Source organism: Myxocyprinus asiaticus, chromosome 42 (genome assembly GCF_019703515.2).
Source record: "Myxocyprinus asiaticus isolate MX2 ecotype Aquarium Trade chromosome 42, UBuf_Myxa_2, whole genome shotgun sequence".
NCBI lineage: Eukaryota > Metazoa > Chordata > Actinopteri > Cypriniformes > Catostomidae > Myxocyprinus > Myxocyprinus asiaticus.
This window is the reverse complement of record NC_059385.1, coordinates 10,239,318-10,255,331: the sequence shown is the minus strand read 5'-3', so window position 1 is coordinate 10,255,331 and position 16,014 is coordinate 10,239,318. Positions and strand designations below refer to the sequence as shown.

Sequence of the window (16,014 nt, the reverse complement as noted above, 5' to 3'; positions counted from 1 at the left end):
TACCACAACAAACCCTAAAAGAACTGTAAAAATGACAATTTAAACAACTTTACAGCTCAAATAATACATTTTTTATACATTTTAACAGAAGAATTAATGCAAGTGCTTTTATAAAATTATAAGCTTCACATTTCCGTGTTTAAAAAAATTGGCCACATTCACTGTCATTGTATGTACCTCACTGTAACCTCGATTTTTGCTTCTTTTTTTAAGAAATTTCTAAATTTATTTTTGTGGTAATCAACATTATGCCACAAATGCTATTGATTGAGCTTAACTTGTACTGAACCCAGAACATTCCTTTAACCAAGATTAATAAATGCTGTAATATATATATATATATATATATATATATATATATATATATATATATATATATATATTTATTTATTTATATATTATTATTATTATTATTATTTATTTATTTTATTTATTTATTTACATACACTACTGGTCAAAAGTTTTGAAACACTTGACTGAAATATTTCTCATGATCTTAAAAATCTTTTGATCTGAAGGCATATGATTAAATGTTTGAAATTAGTTTTGTAAACAAAAATATAATTGTGCCACCATATAAATTTATTTCATTATAAAACTACAATTTAATACGTTTTTGAAATGGATGACTTGGACCAAATAATAAAGAAAAGCAGCCACTAAGTGCCCAACATAGATGGGAACTCCTTCAATACTGTTTAAAAAGCATCCCAGGGTGATACCACAAGAAGTTGGTTGAGAAAATGTCAAGAGTACATGTCTGCACATTCTAGGCGAAGGGTGACTACTATGAAGATGCTAAAATATAACACAGTTTTGATTTATTTTGGATTTTGTGTAGTCACAACATAATTCCCATAGTTCCATTTATGTTATTTCATAGTTTTGATGGCTTTACTATTATTCTAAAATGTGAGAAACAAATACATATATAATAAAGAATGAGTGTTTCAAAACTTTTGACCGGTAGTGTGTATATATATATATATATATATATATATATATATACACTATATTGCCAAAAGTATTCGCTCACCCATCCAAATAATTGAATTCAGGCGTTCCAATCACTTCCATGGTCACAGGTGTATAAAATGAAACACCTAGGCATGCAGACTGCTTCTACAAACATTTGTGAAAGAATGGGCCGCTCTCAGGAGCTCAGTGAATTCCAGCGTGGTACTGTGATAGGATGCCACCTGTGCAGCAAGTCCAGTCGTGAAATTTCCTCGCTACTAAATATTCCACAGTCAACTGTCAGTGGTATTATAACAAAGTGGAAGCGATTGGGAATGACAGCAACTCAGCCACGAAGTGGTAGGCCACGTAAAATGACAGAGCGAGGTCAGCGGATGCTGAGGCGCATAGTGCGCAGAGGTCGCCAACTTTCTGCAGAGTCAATCGCTACAGACCTCCAAAGTTCATGTGGCCTTCAGATTAGCTCAAGAACAGTGCGTAGAGAGCTTCATGGAATGGGTTTCCATGGCCGAGCAGCTGCATCCAAGCCATACATCACCAAGTGCAATGCAAAGCGTCGGATGCAGTGGTGTAAAGCACGCCGCCACTGGACTCTAGAGCAGTGGAGACGCATTCTCTGGAGTGACGAATCACACTTCTCCATCTGGCAATCTGATGGACGAGTCTGGGTTTGGCGGTTGCCAGGAGAATGGTACTTGTCTGACTGCATTGTGCCAACTGTGAAGTTTGGTGGAGGGAGGATTATGGTGTGGGGTTGTTTTTCAGGAGCCGGGCTTGGCCCCTTAGTTCCAGTGAAAGGAACTCTGAATGCTTCAGCATACCAAGAGATTTTGGACAATTCCATGCTCCCAACTTTGTGGGAACAGTTTGGGGATGGCCCCTTCCTGTTCCAACATGACTGCGCACCAGTGCACAAAGCAAGGTCCATAAAGACATGGATGAGTGAGTTTGATGTGGAAGAACTTGACTGGCCTGCACAGAGTCCTGACCTCAACCCGATAGAGCACCTTTGGGATGAATTAGAGCGAAGACTGCGAGCCAGGCCTTCTCGTCCAACATCAGTGTCTGACCTCACAAATGCGCTTCTGGAAGAATGGCCAAAAATTCCCATAAACACACTCCTAAACCTTGTGGAAAGCCTTCCCAGAAGAGTTGAAGCTGTTATAGCTGCAAAGGGTGGGCCAACGTCATATTAAACCCTATGGATTAAGAATGGGATGTCACTTAAGTTCATATGCGTCTAAAGGCAGATGAGTGAATACTTTTGGCAATATAGTGTATATTGTTCATGGTTTGTTCATGATACCTAACGCATTGATGTAAATAGAACCTTACTGTAAAGTGTTACTGAAACACAATATAGTACGCAAATTATGTTAGACCTTTTCTCAGTACTAACTTTAATTTTCTCAGTCATGTTATAGCAATTACTTTTAACCAACTACTTCCATAGTCATTTAACCCTTGTGCGTGAATTTAAAAAAGTTACTCAGAGGTTCTTAGAGGACAAAAATGTCTGCATCAAAAAATTGGCATAATAATATTATATATTAATATTATTTTCCACTTTCAATTAGTTAATTTTTTTAACCAACAACAGTCCTGATCATAACTACGAAATATTCATTCATTAAATGCCAGTTTGTTTACATAATGCTAATGTTGTTTTTTTACACACACACATACACATAAATTTCTCAATACACACATACAAAACACACTCTGACATCCATACCAATACACACACACAATTTTAGCTGCATCATTTATTCAATTGGCCTGCATTGCTCTATAATACAGCAAACAGAAAATAGGAAAAAAGCATGTATTTGCTCCATAGGCTAAACATGAGAAAAATGGTGCCATCTGGTGGAAAATTTAAAAAGATAATATTTTTGAAGCCAGGGCTCCGGAATGAAAGCATAATATCATAGAATTCATGATTTTATGCTTTACTGGAACTGGGATCAAATATTGCCGTTTTAATGGGTTTCAATGGGGACATTTTTGTCCTTAAGGTCCTGAGTGTAACTATTTTGTGTACACAGTGTATTATAGATGTATTATAGATGTATTATAAGAACTGAGATTGAAATATCAAAATTCCCCCAAAAATACACACCTTTGGCAAAATGTTTGCCGTTGGCATTAACACAATGATCGAAAAAAAAAAAATGAAAAAGACAAAAATGTCCCAAAGGTCAGTTCACACAAGTCTTCCTAGCAGAGTAACCTCAGTTAAAGCTTTATTTATAGCTGATATTTTGTCATCTAATAATGTAATGACTCTTATTTAAACTGTGCTGTCGTGTGGTGCCACTAGAGGTCGCCCTCGCAGCGCCAGTCTGATCATGTGCAGGCGAGTCTCTAACGCCGCCATCATTGTTTTGTTTTTGTCTTGACAAGGGGGTCCTTTAAAGATAATAAGCGGGCTATTCCTCTATTTTAAGATGCACATAGGTCCTGTTTTCTGGATTACTACTATGAAAGGAGCCCGTGTTTTAATCAAAGACTTTTTATTTTAAATTCAAATTAAATTATTGTGTGCCAATCCACAAAAGGAGAGGTCTGGTTTGCCCCCTTATTGAAAACAAGGTTGAGGACAGTGCATGACAGCTGAGAATTACTAAGCATTTAAATCGTGCCTTTAAAAGACAAAATGAGCGACAACGTGCTTCATTCTGCGGGTAAGGGTGGTCAAACCCCCGGACCCGCGGAGAGCAGCACCACCCCGTCTGACCAGGAGAACTTCCCGTACGACGCGGACGATCCCGACGAGGAGAGCGACGTGCTGGAGACGTCTGACCCGAGAGACGGAGCAGTGAGTCCCGAAGAGCTCAACGACGACGAGACGTCCGGAGAGAGCGAGAATGTGCCCAAGACCTGCATCTATGACGGCTGCACGGAGACCACCACACAGGTGGCAAAAGCCAGGAAACCCTGGATGTGCAAAAAACACCGTAATAAAATGTACAAGGATAAATATAAGAAGAAGAAAAGCGACCAGGCCATGTCATCAGGAAAGTTAGAAGTAAGAAGCTTGTTTTTTGAAAAATAAACTTTAAAACTTTGGTTAACTTTAAAGGGCTAGTTCACCCAAAAATGAAAATTCTCTCATCATTTACCCTCATGCGATCCCAGATGTGTATAACTTTCTTTATTCTGCAGAACACAAACAAAGATTTTTTTAAAGAATATCTCAGCTCTGTAGGTCCATACAATGCAAGTGAATGGTGATTAAAACTTTGAAGCTCCAAAAAGCAAATAAAGACAGAATAAATCTGATCCATACGACCAAGTGGTTTAATCTATGTCTTCAGAAGCGATCTTATCGGTTTTGGGTGAAAACAGACCAAAATATAACTCCTTTTTCACTATAAATCTTGACATCAGCAGTTTCTTTGGTGATCATGATTTCAAGCTCGATTGCACTTCCTAGCACCATCTAGTGCTTTTGCGCATGAGTCAAGCACCAGGAAGTGTAATCGAACTTGAATTCGTTGATCGTGCCTATAGACTGCATTGGCAAGATGTACAGTGGAAAAATGTGCTTGATTTTTGGTCTGTTCTCACCCAAAACCACTTCGATTGCTTCTAAAGACACGGATTAAACCACTCGGGTCGTACACTTTAATTTTATGCTGCCTTTATGTGCTTTTTGGAGCTTCAAAGTTTTGTTCACCATTCACTTACTTTGTATGGACCTACAGAGCTGAGATATTCTTCTAAAAATATTTACTTCTTATCAGCAGAAGAAAGAAAGTCACACACATCTGGGATGGCATGAGGGTGAATAAATGATGAGAGATTTTTCTTTTTTCGGTGAACTATTCCTTTAAGTTGTAACTTAAAGGAATGGTTTAAATTAATAGTTTAAATTAAATCCAAATTAACCTAAAATAATAATAATAAAAAAAAAGTCCTGTCTTTATTCCTAACTTAAAGGAATAGAGATTGGACTTTTTAGGTTTATTCGGCTTTAATTTGTGTTCTATGCTCTTATGTTTTTTATGGATTTGTTTTGATTATTGAACCACAGATAATCTGAAATTGCTTTAAAAAAAAAAATCTCTTTACACCTACAATTATTTGTAGGAGGTTTCAGAGGAGAGGCCTGTCTCTGTTACTAAGCAACGGCTGGGTACTATGGGGGATAGACCAGCCAGACCTTCCCTCATTGAGCAGGTGTTGAATCAGAAAAGACTGGTAAGTGCATCAAAACACCTTTTTGCGGGACTTTGCATATAGAGTAATAGCAAGTCTACTTGAATGAGTCTGTGTGGGTCTATGAAGTAGCTGATGCATAATTCATGCTGTTCTGTCAAATGGAATATGGAAATGTAATTTAAGCTTCTGAAACGGGCCTTTGTTGATTGACTTATTAATGTCTTATTGAGGTCGGGAATCTTTTATCATCTTAAACCTCACTTGCCTTATTATATGTGTGATTGCATTTAAGTTAAAGGAACACTTCACCCAAAAATAGAAATTGTCATTATTTACTCACCCTTGCTTGTTCAAACCCCATTCTTTATTCTGTGGAAAACGAAAGGAGACATTTTGAATTATGGACTGGCTGCTTTTTTCCATGCAATTACAATGAATGGGGACATGAGCTTTCAAGCTTCAAAAAGGACAAAAAAGCACCATTCAAGTCAACATGACACAATATTTCAAGTCTTCTGAAGGCATATAATAGCTTTGTTGTAGTAACAGGCCAATCCAGTTAGCTGTTAAACTTAGAACCACTCACTGCAACCACTTTAGTGAGTTCAACTTGAGAACCAAGTTAGTCAGATTCAAGAATGACTCCTACTATGCCAAATCTCATGAATGATTTTTTTTCATGAATCAGTCAGTACTAGTTCTAAACTTAACCTAAACTATTCCTTTTACTAGCTGATTTTTTCTTGCCAAAGTCACTTTCTCTAAAGTGATAGCTAATGTTGTTTTTGTCGACAGTCTCTGCTGAGAAGTCCAGAAGTCATCAGCTTCCTACAGCAGCAACAACGTTTGCTGACCACACAGAATCGCACCCAAACCCAGCACAACTACTGAAGATTGAAGATGTTTTACCTGTGACTGTTGGATATCCTGTCAAGGGCTTTATGCAATCATGTTTTTACAAATATATTTAAATGGGGAATATTCGGTTGATCTGAAGATTATCGGTATCTGTGACCTGAAGCCACTCTAGATAGTGTTTAGTACCAGTGATGAGAACTGGGATATTTTAAATGGATCTGATCGATCTAATATATTGCTGACATCATGGAGCTCTTTGATATCATGAAATGAATTAACAGCTAAATCTACTGTATGTCAAAATGTATTTAAACTGCCATTCTGTTCTGCTACGTGTAGTGTCATTTTATTGTGTCATTTTAAAGTATTGATAAGCAATTATAAATTGCCAGCTGTTACTGTTATTTTGTTGTGATTATTGGAATGGAATTGGAATGAGCATATTTATTTCATGCTTTTTGTAACCTTAATAATTACTTAGTCATTAACATAATGCTTAACAGATCAGTAATTGATGTACATTCAAACATGAATATACAGGTGCATCTCAATAAATTAGAATGTCGTGGAAAAGTTCATTTATTTCAGTAATTCAACTCAAATTGTGAAACTCGTGTATTAAATAAATTCAATGCACACAGACTGAAGTAGTTTAAGTCTTTGGTTCTTTTAATTGTGATGATTTTGGCTCACATTTAACAAAAACCCACCAATTCACTATCTCAAAAAATTAGAATACATCATAAGACCAATAAGAAAAACACTTTTAGTGAATTGTTGGCCTTCTGGAAAGTATGTTCATTTACTATATATGTACTCAATACTTGGTAGGGGCTCCTTTTGCTTTAATTACTGCCTCAATTTGGCGTGGCATGGAGGTGATCAGTTTGTGGCACTGCTGTGGTGGTATGGAAGCCCAGGTCTCTTTGACAGTGGCCTTCAGCTCATCTGCATTTTTTGGTCTCTTGTTTCTCATTTTCCTCTTGACAATACCCCATAGATTCTCTATGGGGTTCAGGTCTGGTGAGTTTGCTGGCCAGTCAAGCACACCAACACCATGGTCATTTAACCAACTTTTGATGCTTTTGGCAGTGTGGGCAGGTGCCAAATCCTGCTGGAAAATGAAATCAGCATCTTTAAAAAGCTGGTCAACAGAAGGAAGCCTGAAATGCTCCAAAATTTTTTGCTAAACGGGTGCAGTGACTTTGGTTTTCAAAAAACACAATGGACCAACACCAGCAGATGACATTGCACCCCAAATCATCACAGACTGTGGAAACTTAACACTGGACTTCAAGCAACTTGGGTTATGAGCTTCTCCACCCTTCCTCCAGACTCTAGGACCTTGGTTCCAAATGAAATACAAAACTTGCTCTCATCTGAAAAGAGGACTTTGGACCACTGGACAACAGTCCAGTTCTTCTTCTCCTTAGCCCAGGTAAGACGCCTCTGACGTTGTCTGTGGTTCAGGAGTGGCTTGACAAGAGGAATACGACAACTGTAGCCAAATTCCTTGACATGTCTGTGTGTGGTGGCTCTTGATGCCTTGACCCCAGCCTCAGTCCATTCCTTGTGAAGTTCACCCAAATTCTTGAATCGATTTTGATTGACAATCATAAGGCTGCGGATCTCTCGGTTGGTTGTGCATCTTTTTCTTCCACACTTTTTCCTTCCACTCAACTTTCTGTTAACATGCTTGGATACAGCACTCTGTGAACAGCCAGCTTCTTTGGCAATGAATGTTTGTGGCTTACCCTCCTTGTGAAGGGTGTCAGTGATTGTCTTCTGAACAACTGTCAGATCAGCAGTCTTCCCCATGATTGTGTAGCCTACTGAACCAAACTGAGAGACCATTTTGAAGGCTCAGGAAACCTTTGCAGGTGTTTTGAGTTGATTAGCTGATTGGCATGTCACCATATTCTAATTTTTTGAGATAGTGAATTGGTGGGTTTTTGTTAAATGTGAGCCAAAATCATCACAATTAAAAGAACCAAAGACTTAAACTATTTCAGTCTGTGTGCATTGAATTGATTTAATACACGAGTTTCATAATTTGAGTTGAATTACTGAAATAAATGAACTTTTCCACGACATTCTAATTTATTGAGATGCACCTGTACATGAAGCAAAGTTAGGAGACATTTGAATGTACTTTCCATAATATGCGTCTTGAGTGTAGCTGAAAGACAGCATACACACACATTTGTTTAATCAACTAATTATTTTAAAGATAAGCTGGAAGTTACTATGAGCAATCAAATAAAGTTTTTATTGATCTTGTGAGGATTGATAACCTGCATTTTTCAGCTTTATAAGTATTGTTACCAAATATTACGTTTTTTTTTTTTTTTTTTAAACAATATTTTTCCCTCTTCTGTCATATTCTCTTGGGCACATAAAATAAACAAGCACAAATAGGAGGGAACCTGTGTATTAAAACTGAATATAGAAGCCACATATTAGCCAAACTGCAGACACAAACAGAATACCAAGCAAACATTGGAATAAGTACCTAAAACACATTTCTTTGCCTTCCTATTGGTGAGATGCTTTCTGAGTTGATTTCAACTACTACATACTGCAAAGTAGTAATCTTTATTGTTTTATTTCAAAATGCAACACTTGTCTAACCACACAACTGTTTTAAACGACATGATACTGTACATATATCACCACTGGCCCTACCTGTACCATAAACACCCATTGAAATCACATAGATATTTTCACAAGAGAGAAAGCATTATGTCCTGTGGCGCTACAAAGTCTTTTGAAGAACTATATTCCCCTGTCTCTGATCATCTGGCTTTGTTGTTTCAAATACATTAGGACACAGAGGAGATAGGATTGTGTGGGGAGCCCATTTGGGTCAGAACTTTGTCTAGCCATTGCAGTGGCCCATGTAGATGGATTTCTATCCAGCAGGGGGTGCTGGTGACATCCTGACGGTGGTACTCGGCACCCCAGCCCTGAGAAGAGTGAGAAAGAAATATCCTGAATTATCTTGTTTAATTTTGAATGCTTGGTCATCCTACTTGCTTCTTTTAACTGCAATAATACAAGGCCTTGTTTACAGAACTATTTAACAAGTGACTGACTGACAGACTGTAAAAACTACAAACCTGTGCATTCTGCAAATGCATATGTTAGTGTGGAAGTGGTGAGTATGTATACATAAAAAAAAAATTAAAAAAAACACACAAATTGGAAAATCTGTATGTCATATGAGCTTGAATAAGCAACCAGAGAACCCTAGAGCTGTGATGATCCACAGCGTGTTTTAGCAGCCCAAAAACCATAAAACAGCAAGCCAAAGATTAGAATAACTACATCTTAAGTTTGCATAGCAACACATAGAAGATAATCTATTTGAAAGCCAAATCCACTCTGGTTTTGACACGAACAAAAAGTTACTGAGTGCATCTTTAATAAACTTAACACGACAAGATCTTTAATGAATTATTTTTTATTATTATAGTTATATTTAGCCCACTCCCCAAGTCTCTATGATAATCTGGTCTCTAAATATGGCTGGTCCCTACATCAATATAAGGACCCTTTCTTAAATGTGAAATTTATTTGTGAGATTAATTTTTTCAGGCAAAAATCGTCTGCTTGCTTAAAGTTTAATATTTGGGGTTAAGAGTTTGTTCAAATACCGAACCCGAGGTATGAGCAATAATAACTGCTTGCCTCATCCATACATATCGTATACTATATTGTAGCATTGTACACCACATAAACGACATAAACCTCTTTACCTTGACAAAACTCATCCTGATGGTGCACATCTTGGTGAGTTCATAGACCACCTCAAAGCCATGGTTTACTGACTGTGACAGCAGCTGGGCAAACAGCTGGTTGTTGAAGATCTTGAGGCTGCATCCACTTGGGATCTTACAAACAGTGGTTGGGTGAAAACCATGCTGGTAGTTACAGTTCCGACTCTGAACGAAAATACTGCTGTCACTCAGACACTCTGCATACACCTCTCCACCGACGTAATAGAGATGCACACCTGGGATGAAGATGGGGGAAAGTTTAAAATTGAGTTAGTAATTGCAAATTTGAGAATTTAAATTGGCAATTAAATTAAGATTTTATCTAAAGCATCTAACGAGACACTTATTACAGAGACAGTCGCAGTAGTACATCTCATACAGTATCCTTCATTACCATAACATTACCAATTCTTTGAAATGAAAAGTTCACTTATTGTCTAGCTATATAGATTTAGATCCATAATCCTATAGTTGCGCAACTCATTGAAGCCAGATACAATAAGTATTTAGGACATTTTTGGACTTAACTCATCCACAAAAAGAATAAAAAATCACATTTAAAGTGGCTTTTATAAAAATTTGTTTACCACAACTGGAAAGTTCACAGATGAAAAGTAATAATAACACCACCTCTGAACAAACATTGGAAACGACTTAGTAAATCCCAGAAATCTGAGTGCTCACAAACCCAAAACCACAAACCCAACTTTCATCATGTTTCATCATGTGCCAAGCGGAAACCTTCATAATATCCATTCTCCTGAACTACCCTGATCTGGATTATGTTGTTACTCTTGGCACTCTTCCATACAGGATCTCTCACAAGTCGGTGGAACCCAAACTTGGCCTCTATCCAGATCTGCCCAGTGTGTGTGTGTGTGTGTGTGAGTGTGTGTGTGCATGCTTTTCCTTGTCAATTCTGTAACCTATGGCAACACTTAATGTCTTTCCAACACTGGCACAGTGACACTGATCTTGCACCCTGAGAAAAGCCTCATAGTGTGGATAGTGTTGACTCTCTCTGGTTTTCTGAAGTGCAGTGTTGAGTGGCCAACTCTAACTGGCAGCATTAAAATAGTGTCCAGCAACACACTTGCTTATATCATACAAGTGAATGGGGAGAGCCATAAACTGACACCTACCTGTTGGAAAATTGTCTGTGACTTCTCTTATAAAACAGCAATTTTATCATTATAAACTCCAAATGATATTTTTTGTGTGTGTAAAACATGTTGAAGATTAGCAGACAGGCTGTCAGTTCATTAAGTGATGAGCTGTTTCCTCACAAAATAAGTTTTTTTCAACATACTGAAGCACCCCCTTTATTTACATCCATTCAAAAAGAACCGCCTTGTTTGCTAACCTTGTTTTGTTTTGCTAACCTTGAAAGGCTCCTCCCCCTTGATAGATGGGTTCTGGTTTTGCATAACTATGTGGCTGCTAGGGCATTGCTAGGTATTTCCTAGGGTGTTCTTCTGAGAGGTCATGTCTAAGACAAAAGAGCCTACCTTTAAAGGAATAGTGCACCCAAAAATGAAAATTCTCTCATCATTTACTCACCCTTATGCCATCCAAGATGTGTATTACTTGCTTTCTTATGCTGAACACAAACAAAGTTTTTTGAAGAATATCTCAGCTCTGTTGGTCCTCACAATGCTACTGAATGGGTACCAACATTTTTAAATGCCAAAAGCACATAAAGGCAGCATAAAAGTAATCCATAAGACTCCAGTGGTTAATCAATGTCTTCTGAAGCAATATGATAGGTGTGGGTGAGAAACAGATCAATATTTAAGTCCTTTCTTACTTTAAATTCTCCTCCCTGGTTAGTCAAGCTCCACTTTAACTTTCACTTTCACATTCTACTTGTGTTTTTGGCAATTCACATTCTTCATGCATATTGCCCCCTAATGGGCAGGGATAAGAATTTCTAGGAAAAAATGACTTCAATTTGTATCTGTTTCTCACCCACACTTATTATATAACTTCAAAAGATATGGAATAAAACACTGGAGTCATATGGATTCCTTTTATGATGCCTTTATGTGCTTTTTGGAGCGTCAACATTTTGGCACCCATTCACTTGCACTGTATGGACCTACAGAGCTGAAATATTCTTCTAAAAATCATAATTTGTGTTCTGCAGAAGAAATAAAGTCATACACATCTGGGATGGCATGAGGGTGAGTAAATGATGAGAGAATTTTAATTTTTGGGTTATCCCTTTAAGTCCCTATATCATATTCTAATCTGTTAATCATTGGGATTTATTCACCATTTTATCGTCCGCCAGACAAAAATCATGTGATTGCTCCAAGAGGAAAATCATTAGCAATGTGATCTTCTAAAAGCATACTGTTTTTTGTTCATTTCTGGTCCAAATTAATGCCCCCTAAAACATCAAAAACAAAAATATGAAAATAAATAAATAAATAAAAAAATAAGCAAACCTTTGCCTATGTGCCTGCGTGTGTGCTCAATGGTGGAGTTTCGGTTGACGTTGGACAGCAATCCAAGACAGAATCGGTTCTTATTGTTGGAGGGGTCTGTGAAGCCATCCACCAGAATGCTTCGGGAGGAGGCGTGGAATGTCTCGCCCACTCTGTTGTTCAACTCGTAATACGCCACTGAGCACCAGTATTCTGGTTCCTCATAACATACCGGCCTCAAGTCTGGTAGAATAAATAAAATACTGTATCTTACTGCCATTCATTAAATGCATTATCATCTCATACTTCATAGTAATCAGGTCTGATTACATATTTATGATGCATTCAGAGTTTCCAAACAAAGACAATACAAATAATTACAGATAAACACTTTCATCTAAAACCTTTAATACATGTTTATTTTCTTCTTGAGCAATTTAAGCAGCATACCATGCCAGTCAAAAGTTTGGACACATATCATACCTAGGAACTCTTTCAAAATTGTTGGGAAAGCATCCCAAGTGGTACCTCATGAAGATGTTTGAGAGAATGTCAAAAGTTTACGAAGCCGATAAAGGCAATGGGTGGCTATATTGAAGAATCTAAACTGTTTGACAAGATTGTTTAGTCACTATATACATATGTAATTTCCATACTTCCATTTCTGTTATTTCATAGTTTTCAGGATTTTACTATTATTACAAAACGTAAATTGTTAATAACACAGATTACTGTAAATAGGTGTGTCCAAACATTTAAAGCAAGACTGGCACTGTCCATTTTAGAGTACTTATTGCTCAGCAAGTATTTTTAGTCTAACACTAGCAGGAGTCTCACCTATATGGGGTGCTGACAGAATGAGTTTATTGGGGTTGGAGGTTTCTCCTGGTTTCACATCCTCCGTGGGGGTAGTCTCCATCATACTATAGGGTGGAGGAGGCGTCTCTGCTGTGCAACATAGAGGCATTTAAATTAATTGTACATGTTTTTAATAATGGGGGAGATTTTGAATTATGTGATTCTTTTGCACAAATTTTCATGTAAGGGAGTTATAATATTATAAAGCTGAGATACAAAATCACCAAATGAATTGCCTAAGAACTTTTCACTGATGAGATCTAATTGAAAGAGCATGAATTTGGTAGATGCACCAACATCAAAACTAGACACAGCACAAAACGAATAAAATAGAACACAGGTGTTTTTAAAAGTTAGTGTTCTTTTAACCTGACACAGCATTGAAAAAACAATGCACACATGTGAGAAATGCTGAAAAAAACAGCGATGCAAAGGTCAAAGACATTCGTCAAGCATAGGTTTACATAGAAAAACAATTTAAAACATATGGCGAAAAATGCATTCGGTGTAAACAGCTCCCTATTCAGCGTAGAACTGTACCTGTGATTTGGTAGGGTGGGCTCCCGGGGTCAGTCCCACTACTAGGGGAGTTGGGGTAGCTGTGTGCAGTAGGGGATTGATTTAAAGAGCTGGAGGGAGACGAAGAGAATGAACTGCAGGGCATTGCAGGGAAGGAGTCTGGATAAGTGGCATTCTGTGGCATGAGAGGTTCATTGTGTAAGGAAGCGTTCCGGAACTTTGCCAACAAGCTGTGCTGGGGGTTGAACTCACTGTGACGTGGCACAAGGACTGGGGGCAACACTGAGAAAAAAAGAAAAAGACAGGAAATAAAAGAGCAAGTACTTACAGATATATACTAATGCATAAAGTCAAAATTATTACAGAGGAAAAGAGAAAATGTGATATGTGTGTAAAATTATTTTTATATCTATATATAAAAAATCTGTTTACAAATCAACAACAAAAACAAAAATATATATATTTATAATATATATAATAAATCATCCATGCGATTATCTAATCAGCCAATCGTGTGTCAGCAGTGCATAAAATCATGCAGATATGGGTTACAAGCTTCAGTAAATGTTCACATCAACCATCAGAATGGGGGAAAAATATGATCTCAGTGATTTGGACCGTGGCATGATTGTTGGTGCCAGATGGGCTGGTTTGAGTATTTCTGTAACTGCTGATCTCCTGGGACTTTCTCACACAACAGTCTCCAGAGTTTACTCAGAATGGTGCCAAAAACAATAAACATCCAGTGAGTGGCAGTTCTGTGGATGAAAACGCCTTGTTGATGAGAGAGGTCAACAGAGAATGGCCAGTCTGGTTCAAACTGACAAAGTCTACTGTAACTCAGATAACCACTCTGTACAATTGTGGTTAGAAGAATATCATCTCAGAATGCTATTCTGTGATGCGGGTTGGTGCTGTTTTGGCAGCACGAGGGGGGCCTACACAATATTAGGCAGGTGGTTTTAATGTTGTGGCTGATCTTTGTGTGTGTATGTATATATATATATATATATATATATATATATATATATATATATACACACACACACATACTGTATATACCATACCATTTTTGGGGGGTAAATGCAAGGGATCACAAACTTTTTATGCAACTATACCTGGCGTCTCCACACGGCGGTAATGATAGGGGTTGATGCAGATCTCCTTCTGTTTGGAGCCAAAGGGAAACTCACAGCAGTCCAGTGCTTTGAGCTCATGGTGGGACTGCAGATCTGGCCAGCGCCACACTCGGCAGTAGATGACATGTGGCAGACCTTTACGATGGGACACCTGGAGCCTTCCATCCAGGGAACGAGGGATGGTCACACATTTACTGGGCTGGCCGGGGCAGCTCAGAGCCTTTTCGAGTTCCTCCATGGCTCCTTTCTTTTTCTTTAGTTTCTTTACAAGAGAATCAACAGCCTTTTCTGCCCACTTCTCCTCTTCATCTCCCTGTTTCCAGCCCAGCAACCTCTTCACAGCTGGACTGGTGAAGGAGAAGAGGGAGGTAATGGATGTGGTGGAGTGCATCATGGGATAGGGTGACACTTGGGACTGGATTTTGCACAATGCTTGGGGCACACAAGGGAGATCTGTTCTAAATCACTTCTACCCAGGAACACAAGAGCCTCAGTTTATTTCTTAATGGCCATTACACAGTCTGGCTTATAGGAAGCCCCCTGACAGAGATGTTTTCCTCAGGAAGTCACCAGTTTGGATGTAACTGTTTTTATCTAGTAAAAAACATTTAACAAGGCAGCATGTCAGATTTTCATTATTGGAAAAAACAGAAGTACAGTAAAGTTACTTGAAAAGAACACAGAAACAGAGATGTTTCAAGGAACAGTTCAGCTGAAAATGAAAATTCATCATTTACTCACCCACATGCCATCCCAGATGTGTTCTTTCTTCTGTTGAACACAAACAAAGATTTTTAGAAGAATATCTCAGCTCTGTAGGTCCTCACAATGCAAGTTAATGGTGACCAAAATGTTTAAGGTCCAAAAGCACATAAAGGCAGCATAAAAGTAATCAATAAGACTCCAGTGGTTTAATCAATGTCTTCAGAAGTGATATGATAGGTGTGGATGAGAAACAGATCATTATTTAAGTCCTTTTTATACTATAAATCTCCACTTTCACTTTCTTCTTCTTTTGTTTTTGGCAATTCACATTCTTTGTGCATATTGCCACCTTCTGGGCAGGGAGGAGAATTTATAGAAAAAAGGACTTAAACATTGATCTGTTTCTCACCCACAACTATCATGTTGCTTATGAAGATATGGATTTGCAGACACGGATTTTGCAGAGTCTTTTATGGATTATTTTTATGCTGCCTTTAAGTGCTTTTTGGAGCTTAGAAATCTTGGTACCTCCATAAAAACAACTGTATTTATAATTATTATTTTATTTAAATGAGTATACAT

General features: G+C 37.8%; 2 protein-coding genes across 3 annotated transcripts; one reads left to right on the top strand and one right to left on the bottom strand.

Annotated features, from left to right (window-relative positions):
* Positions 1-3,334: 3,334 nt before the first annotated feature.
* rfxap (regulatory factor X-associated protein) lies at positions 3,335-6,650 on the top strand. Its single transcript, XM_051684487.1, has 3 exons — positions 3,335-4,009; positions 5,074-5,184; positions 5,941-6,650. Exons 1-3 carry the CDS (start codon positions 3,638-3,640, stop codon positions 6,034-6,036), a joined length of 579 nt encoding a protein of 192 aa, XP_051540447.1. The 5' UTR covers positions 3,335-3,637; the 3' UTR covers positions 6,037-6,650.
* Positions 6,651-8,582: 1,932 nt separating this feature from the next.
* Positions 8,583-15,180, bottom strand: LOC127432483 (mothers against decapentaplegic homolog 9-like). 2 transcript variants are annotated; one of them, XM_051683602.1, is made up of 6 exons: positions 14,707-15,180; positions 13,610-13,870; positions 13,049-13,159; positions 12,233-12,454; positions 9,762-10,018; positions 8,583-8,969 (listed from the first exon to the last, which is right to left on the bottom strand). In XM_051683602.1, exons 1-6 carry the CDS (start codon positions 15,119-15,121, stop codon positions 8,826-8,828), a joined length of 1,410 nt encoding a protein of 469 aa, XP_051539562.1. In that variant the 5' UTR covers positions 15,122-15,180; the 3' UTR covers positions 8,583-8,825. The 2 variants fall into 2 exon arrangements, with proteins under 2 accessions (XP_051539562.1, XP_051539563.1); XM_051683603.1 differs by having other exon boundaries at positions 13,049-13,156.
* Positions 15,181-16,014: the final 834 nt, after the last annotated feature.